The following is a 24,305-nucleotide window of genomic DNA, read 5'->3' as shown; positions in this document are numbered from 1 at the left end:
TCCTTTTGTGCATCAGAGGCATTGGCGCAACGCTCCACCCCCACCCCCCTGACATGGACACAACGCTGACTACGCAGGGCTGCGCTAGGCTGCCATTGGCCCACGCTACCAGCGTGGGCCAATGGCACGCTAAGAAAAGACACAATTAGGAGAGAAAGGAAAAAAATACACAAACTCAATAAAGAAATGACAGGACTTACTCTCAGACGGAGCGGCTGAGGCGCTGGGGGCAGTAACGGCCCGCAAGGGCAGGGTGTCCTCGCCTTCAAGCGGAGGCACTGTGTGAAGATGAGAAAAATGAGAAAGTGTGCTGTTTAAATAAAGTTACTGTACTCATTACTGGGTTTACAAAAAGGCGTGGACTGGATTTTATAAAGTGCTGCGCCCGCCATACTGTACTTTAGAAAATCCACTCTGCTCCAAAGTGGATAGGACACATACCGCTGCGCATTCCCTGCTTACGGCTGTCCTGGATAGTGGTTGTTTCAAATGGAGGCATTTGCCAGTGCAGTACCGGATGTACACTAGTACTGCCAGTGGCAATTGCCTCCTTTTGTGCATCAGAGGCATTGGCGCAACGCTCCACCCCCACCCCCCTGACATGGGCCCTTATTCTGATTGACGCGGACTTTACCGCATACTTTCGGATCGCGTCTTTACGGCGTCTGCGCATGCGTGGAGAACGCAACGCGCATGTGCCACGCCTTGACTCGGTACCAGTTCGGCCAGATCCCGTCCAGAACTGTTCACCGCTATCATTCGGGAAATAGGGGCGTATTATGGGCGTCATGCGGAATGACACATGGGCGTAGTTTCAAAGTGGGCAAAACGGGGCGGAAACATGGGCGGACACGGGGGAGTACACTTATGTTGGGGGGCGTACATTCGGAAACCACTCCGAATGCACGCGATCAAAAAGGGCAGAAATGTGCGGTGTCCACAAGTGTACTATTGCTTTGCGGACACCACTCGTTCATGCGCTAGGCGAACGTACGCCTAATGACTACAACCATTAACACCTGAACCCAATAGAATCTACTCCTTTACTCATTACTCACTAATAGGCCGCTTGTCAGTGCTTTAATTGAAACCATTGCTGCTTCAAGGAAACCTTACTAGTCCCCCACATATGCTGTACTTGTCACAGTTGTTGGTTTTATTTGCACTTGAAACAGTATATGTGTAGATTGTTTATAATCTTTTACACAGGGTGTAATAAAAACCATTGCACTTACATTGCTGTAAGGGTTAATGTGTGCAATGGATGTGTTAGGCATGCTTGTAAGGATATATTGGCATCTAATTGATTCCAATTCCAAATAAGCTGTTTTTTATGAGGATAGGTAATTGAATAAGTGGGTCATGTGATGTATTGCAGAATTGACATAATAGTGGGTTGTTTGGCGTAAATACTCCGCTTACGGGCGGTAGCACCGCTTGGCTCCCGTTCGGATGCGGTATTTCCGAGCATACTCTGTAATACTCAGTAATACCGTGCCGAATCGGAGTGTTTCTCCCGCACACGCATGGTTTGTATGTCGTCCGTAAACACGCCCTGTTCTTAAAGAGTGAGTCCGTCCGAATGCGGAGGACACGTGGGCGTTTCTACGGACGATGGCCGCACGCGGCAAAACACCGTGGCGTGCGGACCGCACCGTAAGAATGCGGGAATATCCGCACCGATCAGAATAAGGGCCATGGACACAACGCTGACTACGCAGGGCTGCGCTAGGCTGCCATTGGCCCACGCTACCAGCGTGGGCCAATGGCACGCTAAGAAAAGACACAATTACTGTAGGAGAGAAAGGAAAAAAATACACAAACTCAATAAAGAAATGACAGGACTTACTCTCAGACGGAGCGGCTGAGGCGCTGGGGGCAGTAACGGCCCGCAAGGGCAGGGTGTCCTCGCCTTCAAGCGGAGGCACTGTGTGAAGATGAGAAAAATTAGAAAGTGTGCTGTTTAAATAAAGTTACTGTACTCATTACTGGGTTTACAAAAAGGCGTGGACTGGATTTTATAAAGTGCTGCGCCCGCCATACTGTACTTTAGAAAATCCACTCTGCTCCAAAGTGGATAGGACACATACCGCTGCGCATTCCCTGCTTACGGCTGTCCTGGATAGTGGTTGTTTCAAAAGGAGGCATTTGCCAGTGCAGTACCGGATGTACACTAGTACTGCCAGTGGCAATTGCCTCCTTTTGTGCATCAGAGGCATTGGCGCAACGCTCCACCCCCACCCCCCTGACATGGACACAATGCTGACTACGCAGGGCTGCGCTAGGCTGCCATTGGCCCACGCTACCAGCGTGGGCCAATGGCACGCCAAGAGAAGACACAATTAGGAGAGAAAGGAAAAAAATACACAAACTCAATAAAGAAATGACAGGACTTACTCTCAGACGGAGCGGCTGAGGCGCTGGGGGCTGTAACGGCCCGCAAGGGCAGGGTGTCCTCGCCTTCAAGCGGAGGCACTGTGTGAAGATGAGAAAAATGAGAAAGTGTGCTGTTTAAATAAAGTTACTGTACTCATTACTGGGTTTACAAAAAGGCGTTGACTGGATTTTATAAAGTGCTGCGCCCGCCATACTGTACTTTAGAAAATCCACTCTGCTCCAAAGTGGATAGGACACATACCGCTGCGCATTCCCTGCTTACGGCTGTCCTGGATAGTGGTTGTTTCAAAAGGAGGCATTTGCCAGTGCAGTACCGGATGTACACTAGTACTGCCAGTGGCAATTGCCTCCTTTTGTGCATCAGAGGCATTGGCGCAACGCTCCACCCCCACCCCCCTGACATGGACACAACGCTGACTACGCAGGGCTGCGCTAGGCTGCCATTGGCCCACGCTACCAGCGTGGGCCAATGGCACGCCAAGAGAAGACACAATTAGGAGAGAAAGGAAAAAAATACACAAACTCAATAAAGAAATGACAGGACTTACTCTCAGACGGAGCGGCTGAGGCGCTGGGGGCTGTAACGGCCCGCAAGGGCAGGGTGTCCTCGCCTTCAAGCGGAGACACTGTGTGAAGATGAGAAAAATGAGAAAGTGTGCTGTTTAAATAAAGTTACTGTACTCATTACTGGGTTTACAAAAAGGCGTGGACTGGATTTTATAAAGTGCTGCGCCCGCCATACTGTACTTTAGAAAATCCACTCCGCTCCAAAGTGGATAGGACACATACCGCTTGCCACGCTTCCACTTGATGACAAAAGTGCCCTTTCCCTGCTCCTCCTCTGACGTCCTGTGTAAAAATAACATTTACAGTATACTGTAGTGTCCTTTCAAACATTAGTACAGTAAAGTACAAGTACTGTATTTTATTATCCCACCACGCTCTAGTGCACGGGTGTCAAACACAAGGCCCATGGGCCAAATCTGGCCCGCAAGACCTCGACATGTGGCCCACGCAGCCTTCACCTACAGTATTACAGCATTCCCGCCAGACAATGTTTGTACCGTCATGTGATCAGGGACATCATCCATCAGACTTTGGCCTGGGTAATTTGTACCCCCTACCCCTTTCTCTCGGCACCCCTGATAATACCACACAGTAATGCCCCTTACACATGACACATGTTATTAATGTCCTTACTGTATAACCATAATGCCCCTTACACATTATGCCAACCTTTATTAATGCCCTTCATACACATAATGACACACACAATGCCCATTACACATACTGTACAGTACAGTACAGTACTGTATGTTGCACATTATTAATGCCCGTATACACATGACACACATACAGTAATGCCTGTTACACATACTGTACAGTACTGTATGTCGCACATTATTAATGCATTTATACTGTACATGACACACATACAGTAATGCCCCTTAGACATATGCCGAACACTATGGCACAACCAACCCACCCACAGACAGCACTCGCACAGCCGCTAACACTGTGACCTCTGCCTCTGCTTGGATACAGATGTTTCCTCATACAGTATATCTTGACTCAATAAGCCATGCAGCTCCTGGCCAGTTCTGCTAACGTTGGGTGCATTTTTTGCTGAAAATTCATCTTATTTGCATTGTTATGTGACCAGGACACACAAGGAGCTTCCCATGATTAAAATGATATGCAGCATGCCTATACTGTATTTTGTGTGCGACTGTGGCTGTACCTGCATACAGAATGCTACAGTACTGTACTGTATGTTACAGTGATTTCCATGATTACACAATTTATATGCAGATACAGCCTCACTCACACACAGAACATAGGCATGCTGCATATCATTTTAATCAGCAGAAGCTGCTGATGCCTCCAGGCATTCCAAATGCCCTAGGCAATTGCCTAGTTTGCCTATGCCTAAGGCCGGCTCTGACTGTACCATGGGCTAGCCGAATATACAGTACAGTACCTGTATACTGTAGTAATTTTAAAAAAAAATACTGTACAGTATACAGTACTGTGTGCTGCATTACCTAATACAGTATTTGCGGATATGCCCTTAAAAATGGTGTTTCGGGGTAATTATTACTGTATCTGCAAATATTGGGGAAGATGAAGAACTGGCCCTTTGAGGGTGACCAAACTGCTGATGTGGCCCCGGATGAATTTGAGTTTGACACCCCTGCCCTAGTGGATGTTAGGGCATGAAATACCGTTTCGCCTGTCAGTACATGGCGGATCCCCAAAACACTGGAAAACACCATGTCGACCTTCTGAATGTTGATATACTGTAATGCTTGTGTCAATCTAACCACATGTCCACCTTGACCCATGTTGGCCTAAACACATGTAGACCTTGCTGTCTGTTAACCTATGGGTGTCGACACAATGCTTGTCAACCTACAGTAGTTGGTACTGTAGGTACAGGATCAGTACACAATCTAAATACAGTACAGTATGCTGTACAGTAGAGTTCAATGTAAAGTACCTAACAGGAGTAGTGTACAGTACTTACTGGCGACGGAACGGCGCAGGGCCTCCAGCTTCGCAGGCTGCCTTGTGACTAGGTCGCTCCATTTTCTTTGGAGCGACCTAATCCTGCGCAGCCGGCAGTACTTGCGCATTATTATCCTGCGCGCATCCTTATAAGCATTGCGCTTCTCCCGGTTATTGCTCAGAGGCTTGTCCCGGCAGCTAACCAAAATGATCAGCTCGGCGTAGCTGTAACGCAGCCTCCGAGCAGAATCCATTTTGGAAGTGAACACTCCCCAGCGCATGACACAAAACGCAGTACACATGGTAGTCAGTAGGCTAAAGTAATCAATCCAGGAGACATACTGTACAGTACTATACAGTGAATGGGTTTCTTAACTTTAATAAAATTGTGTCTTCATACCGTACAGTACAGTATATGGGAGGCCTCTTACTGTATTAATTTAATTTAATAAACTGTGCGTTGTAGGTTTTTTAGTACTCAATATACGTTACTACAGCATACTGTACTTTATTTTGTTTTTAGTCCTGCGAATTTTTCCGTTTTCAGCGGAGGGCTTCCTTAATCAGTTATTGCAGTTTACTGTAGTCTCTGGCGCAAATTTGTTCTGCGAATTTTTCCGTTTACAGTGGAAGGTATCCGTATGCGGGTCCCCTTAGTTTTGCGAATTTTTCCGTTTACAGTGGAAGGTATCCGTATGCGGGTCCCCTTAGTTTTGCGAATTTTTCCGTTTTTAGTGGAGGGCTTCCGTTAGTAACACAAATTTGTTCTGCGAATTTTTCCGTTTTTATAGTGGAGGGCTTCCGTAAGTAGTACTCTAATGTAGGGACAAAAACTTGAATGATGGGACTTGCTGTGTTTGACATGTGACCTGTGTCGACATGTGACATGCGTGGAAGGCGGCCACCATTACAGTATACTGTAGGCAACATGGCGCACAGAAACAGGAACTTCTCTGATGCGGAGCTCCTGATTTTGCTGCGGCATGTGGACAAATCCTTGGCCAGTAATGCCGAGAAGCACAGCGCATACAGGAGCGCAAAGGAGGAGATCGAGGAAGTCCTGCACAGGGAGAGGAGTATCCTCTCGCTGCAGAAGAGGTGGAGTGACCTGCTTCGGAGACAGCCAGATAAACTGGCCAAATTGAGGGCCAAGCTCAGCAGAGGTACTGTACAGTACATGACATTAACAAAATTAAAGTACATTAGTACTGTAGTACAGTATTTACTGTTATAGCGGGTATGGATAATTGGATAGACACAAACGCAAGGGGACGCGGACACCTGTGAAGCTCGCGTGGGTAAGCGTTTATCTGTACAGGTATCCGTGTCCCCTCCCGCCCGGTGCTCGCTGGGCTCGGTGGCTCGCCACACTTTCTGTTCTGAACTCCACGGCGACGTGGATAGTGGGGTTATGAAAAAGTCGTTGGACACGTAACGCCGCCCCTCGTGGGCTCGCTGCGCTCGCCACGCTTCGGGTCGGCGTTGATAGTGGGGGTGGTTTACTGTGAAAAAAGGGAATCGGGACATCGGTCAGAATGAACTTAGGTCTACAGTCATTAGGTCGACCCCACTAGGTCGACTTGCAGGAAGGTCGACATGGGCCAAGGTGGACATGTGATTAAATTGACACAAGCATTACAGTATGTCAACATTCAAAAGGTCGACATGGTATATTCCAGTGTTTTTGGAATCCGCCATGTGCTGACAGGCAAAACTGTATTTCATGCCCTATCATCCACTAGGGCAGGGGTGTCAAACTCAAATTCATCCGGGGCCGCATCAGCAGTTTGGTCACCCTCAAAGGGCCGGTTCTACATCTTCCCCAATATTTGCAGATAATGGGAACGCCCATGAAACGCGGGGCGTATGCATAGGGTAATGAGGCTAAGTAGCCCCTCACGCCCCTCTACGCCCCCTGTGCGGCGTGTAAAGAATACGTGCGGCGAAATCGCCTGCACATGCGCAGAGTGACCTCTGCACATGTGCAGACGATAACCATCGGCGGGACGACCGCATGCGGAGAAATCTGCACCGATCAGAATAAGGCCCATTGTCTGGCGGGAATGCTGTAATAGGTGTGTTGACCAAATAAAATGTCGACCTTGACCAAAGTCGACCTAAAACCATGTCGACCTTGCTTTCTGTCGACCTAGTGGTGTTGACCCAATGCACTAATGTTTGAAAGGACACTACAGTATACTGTAAATGTTATTTTTACACAGGACTTCAGAGGAGGAGGAGGAGGGAAATGCAGGCCGATACAGCCCCCACCGCCTCAACAAGCGGCGCCGCTCCATCTGAGAGTAAGTCCTGTCATTTCTTTATTGAGTTTGTGTATTTTTTCTTCCTTTCCAACTTGTGTCTTTTGTTGGCGTGCCGTTGGCCGAGGCTGAGGGGACGCAATGCACTTTTCTAGTGTCCATGTCGACTGTGTCGACATTCAGTCAACAATAATGAAAAACTCGATGGTGAACTTTTTGAATGTTGACCACACCCATGTCGACTTAATAATTTAGTTTTCCTAATGACCATGTCTCCCTAACCCATGTTGACCTTCAGTCATGTCGACCTTCATGCATGTCAACCTTCAGTGGTCGACCTAATGCTTGTAGACCTAATGTCTGTCTTTCCTATGACCCATCTTTGTTTGCTACTACAGTACAGTATACAGGTTGAGTATCCGGTATCCGGACATCCCTTATCCGAATGATTCCAAAAACCGTGGTTTTTGGAATCATTCGAATTTTTTTTTATTTTTTATTTTTTAACCCCTAACCCTCTTTTCATACTTACCAAGTCCCCGGGCGTCCACAGCAGGCCTCCGGCATCTTCTCCAGGGTCTCCAGCGGTCCCAGGAATGCATTGCGCGAGTGTGTGCGCGCGCCGGTGACGTCACCAGCTCCCGCACCCATAGACCTCACGGACACTTGTCCGTGTAAAAGCATGTATGGGGCCGGGCAGCTGACATCCGGCGATGTCAGATGCCCGCCCCCAACACATGCGTCACAGCCTCATTACCATGCGTACGCCCCGCGTTTGCATGGGAACGCCCATGAAACGCGGGGAGTATGCATAGGGAAATGAGGCTAAGTAGCCCCTCACGCCCCTATCCACCCCCTTTGCGGCGTTAAAAAAAATTGTGCGGCGATTTCGCCTGCACATGCGCAGAGTGCCCTCTGCACATGCGCAGATCGAAAACATCGGCGGAACGGCCGCATGGGGCCGTTACCGCTTAGATCAGATTAAGGGCCTGTATACTGTATTTGTGAAAATCTGAAAGTTTTCTTCAAATGTGATGACTGGATTCCCCTTTTCAAAGCTGCATACTAGAGATGCCAGTTCACCCTCCTTTCTGTAGTGTTAAGTGCAGACAGATAATTTGATTAAGGGTCGCTATAAACCTGGACTGCATTGTCTAAAAAGGACATTTACATTTGAATCTTGTATCTGTGAAAGGAAAAATCACACTACAGTATTAGCCTCCCCACTCCAAGTACACTAACTCATTAGCATTTCTATCTGGTAAAGCTCCACCACCAACCCCCACTAATGTATTGTCGTTTGTATTTGTGAGAAACTGAAGCCAACCTTCCCTCGATGATTTAAATAAAAATTAAAAGACATGAAATGTTAGCATTGAAAAATGTTGGTTGGTTTACAGTATTTAGCAAAATATTTTGTCAAAAAGTTATACTTCTGTGTTGGGGAAATAGGGACACTCGCGCGAGTGCCCGAAAAGGGGACGGGGCGTATGCAAATGAGGGCGCAGCTTATGCTAATTAGCCGCAACCTCATTTTCATACGAGAATAGACGCTGTGCAAAGGAGGCACAAAGGAGGCACTTGCCAGTGGCAGTACAAAATCCGGTACTGCACTGGCAAATGCCTCCTTTTGAAACAACCACTATCCAGGGCAGACGTAAGCAGGGAATGCACAGCGGTATGTGTCCTATCCACTTTAGAGCGGAGTGGATTTTCTAAAGTACAGTATGGCGGGCGCAGCACTTTATAAAATCCAGTCAACGCCTTTTTGTAAACCCAGTAATGAGTACAGTAACTTTATTTAAACAGCACACTTTCTCATTTTTCTCATCTTCACAGAGTGCCTCCGCTTGAAGGCGAGGACACCCTGCCCTTGCGGGCCGTTACAGCCCCCAGCGCCTCAGCCGCTCCGTCTGAGAGTAAGTCCTGTCATTTCTTTATTGAGTTTGTGTATTTTTTTCCTTTCTCTCCTAATTGTGTCTTCTCTTGGCGTGCCATTGGCCCACGCTGGTAGCGTGGGCCAATGGAAGCCTAGCGCAGCCCTGCGTAGTCAGCGTTGTGTCCATGTCAGGGGGGTGGGGGTGGAGCATTGCGCCAATGCCTCTGATGCACAAAAGGAGGCAATTGCCACTGGCAGTACTAGTGTACATCCGGTACTGCACTGGCAAATGCCTCCTTTTGAAACAACCACTATCCAGGGCAGACGTAAGCAGGGAATGCACAGCGGTATGTGTCCTATCCACTTTGGAGCGGAGTGGATTTTCTAAAGTACAGTATGGCGGGCGCAGCACTTTATAAAATCCAGTCCACGCCTTTTTGTAAACCCAGTAATGAGTACAGTAACTTTATTTAAACAGCACACTTTCTCATTTTTCTCATCTTCACACAGTGCCTCCGCTTGAAGGCGAGGACACCCTGCCCTTGCGGGCCGTTACAGCCCCCAGCGCCTCAGCCGCTCCGTCTGAGAGTAAGTCCTGTCATTTCTTTATTGAGTTTGTGTATTTTTTTCCTTTCTCTCCTAATTGTGTCTTCTCTTGGCGTGCCATTGGCCCACGCTGGTAGCGTGGGCCAATGGCAGCCTAGCGCAGCCCTGCGTAGTCAGCGTTGTGTCCATGTCAGGGGGGTGGGGGTGGAGCGTTGCGCCAATGCCTCTGATGCACAAAAGGAGGCAATTGCCACTGGCAGTACTAGTGTACATCCGGTACTGCACTGGCAAATGCCTCCTTTTGAAACAACCACTATCCAGGGCAGACGTAAGCAGGGAATGCACAGCGGTATGTGTCCTATCCACTTTGGAGCGGAGTGGATTTTCTAAAGTACAGTATGGCGGGCGCAGCACTTTATAAAATCCAGTCCACGCCTTTTTGTAAACCCAGTAATGAGTACAGTAACTTTATTTAAACAGCACACTTTCTCATTTTTCTCATCTTCACACAGTGCCTCCGCTTGAAGGCGAGGACACCCTGCCCTTGCGGGCCGTTACAGCCCCCAGCGCCTCAGCCGCTCCGTCTGAGAGTAAGTCCTGTCATTTCTTTATTGAGTTTGTGTATTTTTTTCCTTTCTCTCCTAATTGTGTCTTCTCTTGGCGTGCCATTGGCCCACGCTGGTAGCGTGGGCCAATGGCAGCCTAGCGCAGCCCTGCGTAGTCAGCGTTGTGTCCATGTCAGGGGGGTGGGGGTGGAGCGTTGCGCCAATGCCTCTGATGCACAAAAGGAGGCAATTGCCACTGGCAGTACTAGTGTACATCCGGTACTGCACTGGCAAATGCCTCCTTTTGAAACAACCACTATCCAGGGCAGACGTAAGCAGGGAATGCACAGCGGTATGTGTCCTATCCACTTTGGAGCGGAGTGGATTTTCTAAAGTACAGTATGGCGGGCGCAGCACTTTATAAAATCCAGTCCACGCCTTTTTGTAAACCCAGTAATGAGTACAGTAACTTTATTTAAACAGCACACTTTCTCATTTTTCTCATCTTCACACAGTGCCTCCGCTTGAAGGCGAGGACACCCTGCCCTTGCGGGCCGTTACAGCCCCCAGCGCCTCAGCCGCTCCGTCTGAGAGTAAGTCCTGTCATTTCTTTATTGAGTTTGTGTATTTTTTTCCTTTCTCTCCTAATTGTGTCTTCTCTTGGCGTGCCATTGGCCCACGCTGGTAGCGTGGGCCAATGGAAGCCTAGCGCAGCCCTGCGTAGTCAGCGTTGTGTCCATGTCAGGGGGGTGGGGGTGGAGCGTTGCGCCAATGCCTCTGATGCACAAAAGGAGGCAATTGCCACTGGCAGTACTAGTGTACATCCGGTACTGCACTGGCAAATGCCTCCTTTTGAAACAACCACTATCCAGGGCAGACGTAAGCAGGGAATGCACAGCGGTATGTGTCCTATCCACTTTGGAGCGGAGTGGATTTTCTAAAGTACAGTATGGCGGGCGCAGCACTTTATAAAATCCAGTCCACGCCTTTTTGTAAACCCAGTAATGAGTACAGTAACTTTATTTAAACAGCACACTTTCTCATTTTTCTCATCTTCACACAGTGCCTCCGCTTGAAGGCGAGGACACCCTGCCCTTGCGGGCCGTTACAGCCCCCAGCGCCTCAGCCGCTCCGTCTGAGAGTAAGTCCTGTCATTTCTTTATTGAGTTTGTGTATTTTTTTCCTTTCTCTCCTAATTGTGTCTTCTCTTGGCGTGCCATTGGCCCACGCTGGTAGCGTGGGCCAATGGCAGCCTAGCGCAGCCCTGCGTAGTCAGCGTTGTGTCCATGTCAGGGGGGTGGGGGTGGAGCGTTGCGCCAATGCCTCTGATGCACAAAAGGAGGCAATTGCCACTGGCAGTACTAGTGTACATCCGGTACTGCACTGGCAAATGCCTCCTTTTGAAACAACCACTATCCAGGGCAGACGTAAGCAGGGAATGCACAGCGGTATGTGTCCTATCCACTTTGGAGCGGAGTGGATTTTCTAAAGTACAGTATGGCGGGCGCAGCACTTTATAAAATCCAGTCCACGCCTTTTTGTAAACCCAGTAATGAGTACAGTAACTTTATTTAAACAGCACACTTTCTCATTTTTCTCATCTTCACACAGTGCCTCCGCTTGAAGGCGAGGACACCCTGCCCTTGCGGGCCGTTACAGCCCCCAGCGCCTCAGCCGCTCCGTCTGAGAGTAAGTCCTGTCATTTCTTTATTGAGTTTGTGTATTTTTTTCCTTTCTCTCCTAATTGTGTCTTCTCTTGGCGTGCCATTGGCCCACGCTGGTAGCGTGGGCCAATGGAAGCCTAGCGCAGCCCTGCGTAGTCAGCGTTGTGTCCATGTCAGGGGGGTGGGGGTGGAGCGTTGCGCCAATGCCTCTGATGCACAAAAGGAGGCAATTGCCACTGGCAGTACTAGTGTACATCCGGTACTGCACTGGCAAATGCCTCCTTTTGAAACAACCACTATCCAGGGCAGACGTAAGCAGGGAATGCACAGCGGTATGTGTCCTATCCACTTTGGAGCGGAGTGGATTTTCTAAAGTACAGTATGGCGGGCGCAGCACTTTATAAAATCCAGTCCACGCCTTTTTGTAAACCCAGTAATGAGTACAGTAACTTTATTTAAACAGCACACTTTCTCATTTTTCTCATCTTCACACAGTGCCTCCGCTTGAAGGCGAGGACACCCTGCCCTTGCGGGCCGTTACAGCCCCCAGCGCCTCAGCCGCTCCGTCTGAGAGTAAGTCCTGTCATTTCTTTATTGAGTTTGTGTATTTTTTTCCTTTCTCTCCTAATTGTGTCTTCTCTTGGCGTGCCATTGGCCCACGCTGGTAGCGTGGGCCAATGGAAGCCTAGCGCAGCCCTGCGTAGTCAGCGTTGTGTCCATGTCAGGGGGGTGGGGGTGGAGCGTTGCGCCAATGCCTCTGATGCACAAAAGGAGGCAATTGCCACTGGCAGTACTAGTGTACATCCGGTACTGCACTGGCAAATGCCTCCTTTTGAAACAACCACTATCCAGGGCAGACGTAAGCAGGGAATGCACAGCGGTATGTGTCCTATCCACTTTGGAGCGGAGTGGATTTTCTAAAGTACAGTATGGCGGGCGCAGCACTTTATAAAATCCAGTCCACGCCTTTTTGTAAACCCAGTAATGAGTACAGTAACTTTATTTAAACAGCACACTTTCTCATTTTTCTCATCTTCACACAGTGCCTCCGCTTGAAGGCGAGGACACCCTGCCCTTGCGGGCCGTTACAGCCCCCAGCGCCTCAGCCGCTCCGTCTGAGAGTAAGTCCTGTCATTTCTTTATTGAGTTTGTGTATTTTTTTCCTTTCTCTCCTAATTGTGTCTTCTCTTGGCGTGCCATTGGCCCACGCTGGTAGCGTGGGCCAATGGCAGCCTAGCGCAGCCCTGCGTAGTCAGCGTTGTGTCCATGTCAGGGGGGTGGGGGTGGAGCGTTGCGCCAATGCCTCTGATGCACAAAAGGAGGCAATTGCCACTGGCAGTACTAGTGTACATCCGGTACTGCACTGGCAAATGCCTCCTTTTGAAACAACCACTATCCAGGGCAGACGTAAGCAGGGAATGCACAGCGGTATGTGTCCTATCCACTTTGGAGCGGAGTGGATTTTCTAAAGTACAGTATGGCGGGCGCAGCACTTTATAAAATCCAGTCCACGCCTTTTTGTAAACCCAGTAATGAGTACAGTAACTTTATTTAAACAGCACACTTTCTCATTTTTCTCATCTTCACACAGTGCCTCCGCTTGAAGGCGAGGACACCCTGCCCTTGCGGGCCGTTACAGCCCCCAGCGCCTCAGCCGCTCCGTCTGAGAGTAAGTCCTGTCATTTCTTTATTGAGTTTGTGTATTTTTTTCCTTTCTCTCCTAATTGTGTCTTCTCTTGGCGTGCCATTGGCCCACGCTGGTAGCGTGGGCCAATGGAAGCCTAGCGCAGCCCTGCGTAGTCAGCGTTGTGTCCATGTCAGGGGGGTGGGGGTGGAGCGTTGCGCCAATGCCTCTGATGCACAAAAGGAGGCAATTGCCACTGGCAGTACTAGTGTACATCCGGTACTGCACTGGCAAATGCCTCCTTTTGAAACAACCACTATCCAGGGCAGACGTAAGCAGGGAATGCACAGCGGTATGTGTCCTATCCACTTTGGAGCGGAGTGGATTTTCTAAAGTACAGTATGGCGGGCGCAGCACTTTATAAAATCCAGTCCACGCCTTTTTGTAAACCCAGTAATGAGTACAGTAACTTTATTTAAACAGCACACTTTCTCATTTTTCTCATCTTCACACAGTGCCTCCGCTTGAAGGCGAGGACACCCTGCCCTTGCGGGCCGTTACAGCCCCCAGCGCCTCAGCCGCTCCGTCTGAGAGTAAGTCCTGTCATTTCTTTATTGAGTTTGTGTATTTTTTTCCTTTCTCTCCTAATTGTGTCTTCTCTTGGCGTGCCATTGGCCCACGCTGGTAGCGTGGGCCAATGGCAGCCTAGCGCAGCCCTGCGTAGTCAGCGTTGTGTCCATGTCAGGGGGGTGGGGGTGGAGCGTTGCGCCAATGCCTCTGATGCACAAAAGGAGGCAATTGCCACTGGCAGTACTAGTGTACATCCGGTACTGCACTGGCAAATGCCTCCTTTTGAAACAACCACTATCCAGGGCAGATGTAAGCAGGGAATGCACAGCGGTATGTGTCCTATCCACTTTGGAGCGGAGTGGATTTTCTAAAGTACAGTATGGCGGGCGCAGCACTTTATAAAATCCAGTCCACGCCTTTTTGTAAACCCAGTAATGAGTACAGTAACTTTATTTAAACAGCACACTTTCTCATTTTTCTCATCTTCACACAGTGCCTCCGCTTGAAGGCGAGGACACCCTGCCCTTGCGGGCCGTTACAGCCCCCAGCGCCTCAGCCGCTCCGTCTGAGAGTAAGTCCTGTCATTTCTTTATTGAGTTTGTGTATTTTTTTCCTTTCTCTCCTAATTGTGTCTTCTCTTGGCGTGCCATTGGCCCACGCTGGTAGCGTGGGCCAATGGAAGCCTAGCGCAGCCCTGCGTAGTCAGCGTTGTGTCCATGTCAGGGGGGTGGGGGTGGAGCGTTGCGCCAATGCCTCTGATGCACAAAAGGAGGCAATTGCCACTGGCAGTACTAGTGTACATCCGGTACTGCACTGGCAAATGCCTCCTTTTGAAACAACCACTATCCAGGGCAGACGTAAGCAGGGAATGCACAGCGGTATGTGTCCTATCCACTTTGGAGCGGAGTGGATTTTCTAAAGTACAGTATGGCGGGCGCAGCACTTTATAAAATCCAGTCCACGCCTTTTTGTAAACCCAGTAATGAGTACAGTAACTTTATTTAAACAGCACACTTTCTCATTTTTCTCATCTTCACACAGTGCCTCCGCTTGAAGGCGAGGACACCCTGCCCTTGCGGGCCGTTACAGCCCCCAGCGCCTCAGCCGCTCCGTCTGAGAGTAAGTCCTGTCATTTCTTTATTGAGTTTGTGTATTTTTTTCCTTTCTCTCCTAATTGTGTCTTCTCTTGGCGTGCCATTGGCCCACGCTGGTAGCGTGGGCCAATGGAAGCCTAGCGCAGCCCTGCGTAGTCAGCGTTGTGTCCATGTCAGGGGGGTGGGGGTGGAGCGTTGCGCCAATGCCTCTGATGCACAAAAGGAGGCAATTGCCACTGGCAGTACTAGTGTACATCCGGTACTGCACTGGCAAATGCCTCCTTTTGAAACAACCACTATCCAGGGCAGACGTAAGCAGGGAATGCACAGCGGTATGTGTCCTATCCACTTTGGAGCGGAGTGGATTTTCTAAAGTACAGTATGGCGGGCGCAGCACTTTATAAAATCCAGTCCACGCCTTTTTGTAAACCCAGTAATGAGTACAGTAACTTTATTTAAACAGCACACTTTCTCATTTTTCTCATCTTCACACAGTGCCTCCGCTTGAAGGCGAGGACACCCTGCCCTTGCGGGCCGTTACAGCCCCCAGCGCCTCAGCCGCTCCGTCTGAGAGTAAGTCCTGTCATTTCTTTATTGAGTTTGTGTATTTTTTCTTCCTTTTCAACTTGTGTCTTTTGTTGGCGTGCCGTTGGCCGAGGCTGAGGGGACGCAATGCACTTTTCTAGTGTCCATGTCGACTGTGTCGACATTCAGTCAACAATAATGAAAAACTCGATGGTGAACTTTTTGAATGTTGACCATACCCATGTCGACTTAATAATTTAGTTTTCCTAATGACCATGTCTCCCTAACCCATGTTGACCTTCAGTCATGTCGACCTTCATGCATGTCAACCTTCAGTGGTCGACCTAATGCTTGTAGACCTAATGTCTGTCTTTCCTATGACCCATCTTTGTTTGCTACTACAGTACAGCATACAGGTTGAGTATCCGGTATCCGGACATCCCTTATCCGAATGATTCCAAAAACCGTGGTTTTTGGAATCATTCGAATTTTTTTTTATTTTTTATTTTTTAACCCCTAACCCTCTTTTCATACTTACCAAGTCCCCGGGCGTCCACAGCAGGCCTCCGGCATCTTCTCCAGGGTCTCCAGCGGTCCCAGGAATGCATTGCGCGAGTGTGTGCGCGCGCCGGTGACGTCACCAGCTCCCGCACCCATAGACCTCACGGACACTTGTCCGTGTAAAAGCATGTATGGGGCCGGGCAGCTGACATCCGGCGATGTCAGATGCCCGCCCCCAACACATGCGTCACAGCCTCATTACCATGCGTACGCCCCGCGTTTGCATGGGAACGCCCATGAAACGCGGGGCGTATGCATAGGGAAATGAGGCTAAGTAGCCCCTCACGCCCCTATCCACCCCCTTTGCGGCGTTAAAAAAAATTGTGCGGCGATTTCGCCTGCACATGCGCAGAGTGCCCTCTGCACATGCGCAGATCGAAAACATCGGCGGAACGGCCGCATGGGGCCGTTACCGCTTAGATCAGATTAAGGGCCTGTATACTGTATTTGTGAAAATCTGAAAGTTTTCTTCAAATGTGATGACTGGATTCCCCTTTTCAAAGCTGCATACTAGAGATGCCAGTTCACCCTCCTTTCTGTAGTGTTAAGTGCAGACAGATAATTTGATTAAGGGTCGCTATAAACCTGGACTGCATTGTCTAAAAAGGACATTTACATTTGAATCTTGTATCTGTGAAAGGAAAAATCACACTACAGTATTAGCCTCCCCACTCCAAGTACACTAACTCATTAGCATTTCTATCTGGTAAAGCTCCACCACCAACCCCCACTAATGTATTGTCGTTTATAGGATACTGTATTTGTGAGAAACTGAAGCCAACCTTCCCTCGATGATTTAAATAAAAATTAAAAGACATGAAATGTTAGCATTGAAAAATGTTGGTTGGTTTACAGTATTTAGCAAAATATTTTGTCAAAAAGTTATACAGTATTCAGTGATGAAGCGCACATACTGTAGCGGTATAAAAGTGCAGCATCACCCATGTGCTCCCCCCAGTCCTCTGCCCCTGCAGCAGCATTCAGTTGGTCGACCTAAAGATGGTCGACAGTCATTAGGGCCTCACCACTAGGTCGACATACTGCAAGGTCCACATGGGACAAGGTCAACAAGTCATTAGGTCGGCATAGGATTTTTCACTGTTTAAAGAGCCGACAGGCGGTATTTCATGCCCTAATATCCACTAGGGCAGTGATGGCTAACCTTGACACTCCAGCTGTTAATGAACTACACATGCCAGCATGCCCTGCTACAGTTTTACTATTTGGCCATGCTAAAACTGATGCAGGGCATGCTGGGATGTGTAGTTCAACAACAGCTGGAGTGTTAAGGTTAGCCATCACTGCACTGGGGCATTGTGGGAGAATAAAATAGTGTGCCGAGTGCATGGACACTTAAAACTACAGTACTGTATGTCGACATTCGGATAAAAAAAAACAGTGAAAAACCCCATGTTGACCTTTCGACTGTCGACCTAGACCATGTCGACCTAAAGCTTGTGTCGACCTGATGACCTGTCGATCTTATCCCTAATTGTGGTGACATGTCTTCCAACAGCCCAGCAACCCCCTCAACAAGTGGGAGCTCCCAGACAGCTCTGGAGAGGCCGTATCAGCCCTCCACCTAGTAAGTACAGTACATGTTTTTGTTTACAGTATTTGTTAGTTTTTCTCTCTATGGGGCTGCATCAGATGTTACAGTACTGTACAGTGGTGCAAGTAGAATTTTTTTCTTGGTGGTACTGATAGCTTCCACCAAAAATGGGCATGGCCATGTGTCATGAGGGGGCATGGTCACACAAAGCTAGGGGAGTGACTTATACCCCTTTTAAACCAAAATCCTTGGTTGGACCTGATCTTTGTACACAGGAGTTTCCAGGGTTGAACCCAGCTTTAGACCCCATTTACACAGCACTATGTCCCAGGTCGGACCCAGGTCTGCGCCATTTATACTGAACCTGGGTCAGCCCTGCTTTTCCCTTTGGATGACATTAAAAAATTTCCATTTTAGGACTGATAAACTTCCAGTCAACCTTCCGTCATTGATTAAAAAAATAAAATAAAAAAGACATGAAAAGTTAGCATTGAAAAATGTTGGTTTGTTTATTTTGTTAAATATTTTTTCAAAAAGTTTTATTCAGTGCTCAAGGACACATACAGTAGCGGTATAAAAGTACAGCATCAACCATGTGAGCTCCCCTGTGGAACCTGGGTTGGGACCATTTACACCACCCACGACCCAGGTCCAACCAGTGTTTACAGTAACTTCGGTCAGGACCTGGGTAGGAAACCAGTGTTACTGGACCAGGGTGGCCCCTTTTACACCAACACTGACCTGTGTCCAGTATACTGTATTATGGAGGCAAGTGCTGCTAATATACCCCACCTCCCTTCCATGCCCTCTTACACATGCGCAGAAATACTGTACAAGTGTGTCTGCTTGTGCTCACCTCTGAATTAGGCACTCTGTCTCTCTTCACCCCTCTCTACTGTACAGCATACAGTATCCTCTACGCTCAAGACTTTATTGTTACCTATTGTATTACAGTATACTGTATCAGCAAGCTCAAATTTTGGTGCAATTTTTTTTACAGACCTGAAATACCCAGAGGTGCCAATTGAAGAGGACATGACGGACACCTGCAGTATGGACACCTGGAGCTGTTCATCCCCGGAGCCCCAGGAAAATTGGAGCTACTGTTCCTGCCGCTCGGAGGAAGAAAGCGAGGTGGCAGCAGCGCTTCCTCCTGCATCCAGCAGAACTCCCCCAGGGTGTAAGTACTGTACTCATGGCCAGCAACAGCAATCCTGGGGCCCCATAAATTGATCTCTCTGGGGCCCCTTCCCCATCAAGCATAGTAGTGGTGTGGAGCAGGGGGGGAGTAATAGTGTGGAGAAGGGAGGGAGGGAGGGAGTAATAATGCAGAGCAGGAGGGAGGGTGGGAGTAATAGTGCGGAGCAGGGAGGGAGGGAGGGTAGGAGTAGTAGTGTGGAGCAGGGAGGGAAGGTGGGAGTAATGGTGTGGAGCATTGAGGGAGTTGTGGAGTCCACCTGTAAAGCCATATACAGTACAGTACTGTACTGTACCTGTGCACTACAAAATTCCCTCAATATTGCCATTCTGTATACTGTACAGAATGACCCATACTGTATGAAGAATGCCCCCCTTTAGTGCCTACAGTAATTACAGTATGCATTCAACCCCCCCCCCCCCCATCACCTAATGCACAATGCCCCCTGACTTGTGTAATGCCTTCATTCATCAACACTCACTGCTGCAACTGCTTCTGCTGCATTGAATACTGGCCTACAGTATGGATAGCTGTCCTGAGATTCTGTCTCCAGGAGCAGCTGAAATGGGAGCTGCTCCATCTGTACATTACCGTACACAGAAAGTTGTGCTCCACTATGACAATTCTTATGACTTTATTGGTGTTCATACAGTACTGTACAGTACACTAGTGTACAGTACTGTACTGTATGTGCTGCAGTATGAGACACTATTGTTCAGTACTGTACAGTAAAGTACTGTATTTGTACTGTACTGTACAGTACCGTATGTACTGTACAATATGCTGTACTGTATTACTATTGTTACAGAAAATGATCAAACATTTCTTTTTCCACAGTGCATTCCCCTTGGCTACCTTGGCAGTACGAACAAACTCCTCCCCAACCATGTAAGTAGTAGTAGTAGCAGTACGTTTATTTATTAGGCGCCACCAGTGGCGCCGGAAGGGGGGGGGCGAGGGGGCAGCTTGCCCCCCCCCAAAATTACTGAGGCGCTAAAGCAGCTGTGCTGGCGGCTGATTAATCAGTAATATAGGCGGGCGGGCGGTGGGCTGATTAAGCTTGATCCAGCCTCCCGCCCGTCCGCCTACAGTATATTACTGATTAATCGCAGCCGCCCGCCCGCACAGCTGCTTTAGCGCCTCAGCAAGAATCCGATTCCTATTCGCAGCCGTCCGCCCACATGGATGACTTCTGCGGGGAGATGTTGAGAACCAGCGCCCGCCAATCACAGTGGCTGTGATGCGTCCACAGTGATTGGCGGGCGTGATGCGGGCCGTAGGGAGGGAGACTGGTCGCGTGGATCAGTGCATGGGCGGGAGCCGCGGGAGCATCCTACAACAGCCGCAGCAGCAGCCATCACGCTGTGCTGCCACAACTAAAACTTAAAGGTAAATGCTGCTCCTCTCACCCTCCCTTCCCCAGTGACTGACAGATCCAGGGGTTGTCATTTACCCCTGGATTCACACCCAAACAGGTTTATGTAATTATGTCTGATTATCATAATCAGACATAATCACATAAATCTGTTTGGGGGTGACAGTGCCACTTTTTCCACTTTTTACGAGTAAATGACAACCCCTGGATTAATGTCAGTCCTGGTGTCTCTGGCCACATGTACTGTATATGCCGCTGCCCGGTGTATAATGCCCACGTGTACAGAATATGCCGCTGCCCTGTGTATAATGCCCATGCGTAAATGCCGCTGCCTAGTGTATAATGCCCACGCATATACAGTATGCCGCTGCCCTGTGTATAATGCCCACGTGTACAGTATATGCCGCTGCCAGTGTGTATAGTGCCCGGGGGTAACATATAGCAATTTAGGGTGCGCCAAAATGAGATTATATCTTGCCCCCCCCCCAACCTAAAAACGTTCCAGCGCCCCTGGGCGCCACAAAGTGTCCACAGCGCCGTACATACAGTACTGTAGCAAACAAAAAAACAAATTACAAGGTAACGTACTGTACAGGGTGTGTTGAAAATTACAGCATACTGTAAATAGGGGTACAGTATACTGTAGCTGGTAGAACTAAAATCAGCATCAGTTCAGAAGTACTGTAGGTGTTGAAATGAAGTACAGTACAGTACAGTAGATGAAGGGAACAACAGGAGAGGAGCACAGGTGAGGTAAAGAGGTACTGTAGGGTGAGTACTGGAGGAAGGAGGGCCCTACTCATAAGAGTTAACAGACTACAGTAAAAGGAGGACGAACGAAAAACAATAGGATACTGTACTGTAAGTACTGTAGGAACAGATGGGAACGGAGGCATGATAGGAGGATCAAAAGAGGTTAGGAGGAGGGATAGGCTAGTCGAAAAAAGTGGGTTTTGAGGGAGCGCTTGAAGGAGGTAAGGGAATCAGAAAGCCTGATACAGTAGGTGGCGGGAGGTTGTTCCAGGAGGCAGAGGTAGAGTGGCGGGAGAGGAAGATGAGCCTAGCAGCAGCGTTAATAATGGATTGGAGTGGTGCAAGGCGTGTTCGAGGTAACCCAGAGAGAAGGATGTTGCAGTAGTCAAGGCGGGAGATGACAAGAGAGTGAATGAGAATTTTGGTCGTGTCAGTGGAGAGGAATGGTCTGATGCGTGAGATGTTGCGTAGGTTAAAACGGCAAGACTTGGAGAGAGCACGAATGTGGGGGGTGAAAGAGAGGGAGGAGTCAATGATGACACCAAGGCCGCGCGTTTGGTCGGTGGAGGTGATCTCGGTTTCACCAATGCTGATGAAGATACTGTAGTGGGAAAAAGGGTACTGTACAGTATGTTCGGGGGATGGAAGATTAGAAGTTTAGTTTTAAACTAGTAGTAAACTGACAGTGCTTTTTTTTTTACAGCAACTCCTGCACCATCAATTCAGGATGAAGACCAACAAGGTACAGTACAGTTTTGTACTTCTTAATACTGTAACTTACAGTACAGGTGTTTTTAAACCTTTTTTTTTTACAGTAATTAAGGCTTTCACCACTGTCTCTCAACTTAATTCCCCACACGGTGCCTTGTAACTGTAAAGTACTCAACTTGTATTACTGTTCTAAAACTGTTAATTTTTTTTTATTTTCACAGATGCCATACGAAGTGAAATCGGGAGACTGATTGCGACCGAAAATGAAGTTTTTAATTATATTTTAAAAAATATATAAATAATTTATTTTGTTTTAAATGTGCAGTGCTATTTATTTGTGTTACTACAGTATCCATCTTAGTAGTAGACTACTTTTTTTTTTGTGGTTGATCACCCCGCCCATGGAAACGGAGCCACCAGGGCAATCCCTGGCCCGCCAGCCGGCCGACCCCAGCGCGCAGCATGTCACTTGCCATCTCCCCAGCACTGGCACAGTGGGGGTTGAGGTGAGCGAGCTGGCTGCCTCACTAATCCACTGTCCCTTTGCAGCATTGGGCATCTGGCAGCGGGTACTGTATACTGGGATTTACAGTAAGATTGGACTCCATGCAAAGCAGCAGAGATTTGGAGACAGGGAAGTTATAAAACAAGTCCCATTCTACCCACCCCCCCACCCCCCCTTAATGGAATTACTGCGGTGAATTACAAGGTGAGCAGGAGCCGGACAGCCAACACAATAATCTCCCCTGGTCTCCTTCACGCTGCCGGACAGCCTCTGCACTAATCCCCGCTGGTCTTCCACGCAGCCACACATCCCAGAGCATGGGCTCTGCCGACCTGCAGCAGCGGCAACGCTGCTCTCTCCCCCCGGCTGCTGAAGCTCACGCTCCACTGGAAGCACCCTCCCCCTTCACCTCTCCCGTGGTCATCTTCTTCCTCCCGGGTTCCATTGGCAGCACAAAGAAGAAGGCTGGCTCTATACCTAGCAGCTACAGTAACTGCGGAACACAACAGACACAGGTACTCCCACTCCCCTGCTCTCTCTCACACTGTGCATCTACAGTATACAGTACCCTGCTCTCTCTCACACTGTGCATCTATCCCCTGCTCTCTCTCACACTGTACACCTATCCCCTGTTCTCTCTCCCACTGTCTCCCTATCCCCTGCTCTCTCTCCCACTGTCTCTCTATGGCCCCCATTTATCATTGATTGCATTTACAATGCGATCTGGGCGGAATATTACAGTACCTCCAGGATCGCATTGTAAAATGCGATCATACAGTATCACCGGGATGTACTGTATCACCTGCTGTGCGCAGGGACAGGGCTACGAAAGGGGGGCTGATACATCGGGCAGCTTCGCATCCCCCATAGAAACCTATGGGGGATGCGGCCGGCGGTGCTGCAGGGGGGGATCGCAGCAGGGATCGGAGATTCCTGCTGCGGTCCACCTTAATACTGTACATTTCAGTGCTACAGTACTTAATATTTGTGCATCTGTATCCCCTGCTCTCTCTCCCACTGTCTCTCTATATCCCCTGCTCTCTCTCTCTCACACTCTCTCCCCAATGAACCCCGCCCCCCCCAGCATTATACACACACACACACACACACAAAAGCCAAATACTGTACTACAGTATATGCACCCGCACCCCCTGACACACTTCCCAGGTCACAGCACAGACACACAGGTGTACTCATTACTCACTGACACACTTCTGCAGAGTGCGCACAATGCCTGCTACCCTCTCCAGCCGCGACCTCCAAGCTACAACTCCCCTCACAGCCGCAAAGCCGCCTACTACCTCCGCAGTGCCGCTACCCTGACACCCACCACTGCACTCAACTCTCCGCCGCTGCCTGCTACAGTACTTCAGCACCTGCAAGGACTACCGGTACTTTATTGACAAAACACAGCATTGACCAAAAATATTGTACAGTACATTACAGCACTTCATTTTTCTTAAAACATACAGTACAGTACAATACAGTGCAGGAGAAGTGTTATTTACAGTATGCATGTAATGTACATTACATTACATTTCATTCAATGACGTCAGGCAAGACCCTGTACAGATGGTTTGCAGTTTGTCTGGGGACTTAACGTAGAATACTGTATAATAATAAAAAAGTACAGTAATTCAATCAGTCCTAACACAGTATTTTAAGTAAAGTACAGTATTTTACAGTAGGTGACAAGAAAGCTTTTTCCAAGGCAGTGGGTGTCTCTTTTGTCCCAAACACGCTTGATTTTGCTCATGGTAGAGTGGTATGGGGAGAGAAGAAAAAAAGAATAGCGTTAGTACTGAATGGTCACAAGGATTTCAGGGGGGGGGGGGGAGACACATGTTGGCAGGGGAAGAGGAGGGGATAGAGGGAGAGAGATACAGTAATGTTCAGTAAGTTCATGGGTGACATTTACAGTATTAGAGATCGATGGTGGGTTTTTGGCGATTTTTATCGCCAAAACGGCCGTTTTTTCATTGTTTTCCCAAATCCATTTTTTTAATGGGTGGCGATTTGCGGCATACTGTAAATCGC

At 48.7% G+C, this 24,305-nt stretch overlaps 1 protein-coding gene across 1 annotated transcript; it reads left to right on the top strand.

The window, feature by feature from the left end:
- The first annotated feature begins 5,833 nt into the window (after positions 1 to 5,833).
- On the top strand, positions 5,834 to 23,271 carry LOC146062907 (uncharacterized). Its single transcript, XM_083174916.1, has 7 exons — positions 5,834 to 6,068; positions 15,584 to 15,661; positions 17,691 to 17,759; positions 18,727 to 18,906; positions 19,762 to 19,812; positions 21,756 to 21,794; positions 21,985 to 23,271. The coding sequence occupies exons 1-7, from the start codon at positions 5,834 to 5,836 to the stop codon at positions 22,059 to 22,061; spliced, it is 729 nt and encodes a 242-aa protein (XP_083031042.1). The 3' UTR covers positions 22,062 to 23,271.
- Positions 23,272 to 24,305: the final 1,034 nt, after the last annotated feature.

The sequence above is a fragment of the Crinia signifera genome, chromosome 3 (genome assembly GCF_055691185.1).
Source record: "Crinia signifera chromosome 3, ASM5569118v1, whole genome shotgun sequence".
NCBI lineage: Eukaryota > Metazoa > Chordata > Amphibia > Anura > Myobatrachidae > Crinia > Crinia signifera.
Note: the sequence above shows the minus strand (reverse complement) of the source record. Positions and strands in the feature narration are given on the sequence as shown.

What these genes read in the sequence shown, in the direction of transcription:
- LOC146062907 (XM_083174916.1), top strand. Translation starts at nt 5,834, where the DNA reads ATGGCGCACAGAAACAGGAACTTCTCTGATGCGGAGCTCCTGATTTTG. An exon ending in CCGTATCAGCCCTCCACCTA is followed by an intron (nt 17,760 to 18,726) that starts GTAAGTACAGTA and finishes TTTTTTTTACAG; the next exon opens with ACCTGAAATACCCAGAGGTG. An exon ending in TCAGGATGAAGACCAACAAG is followed by an intron (nt 21,795 to 21,984) that starts GTACAGTACAGT and finishes TTATTTTCACAG; the next exon opens with ATGCCATACGAAGTGAAATC.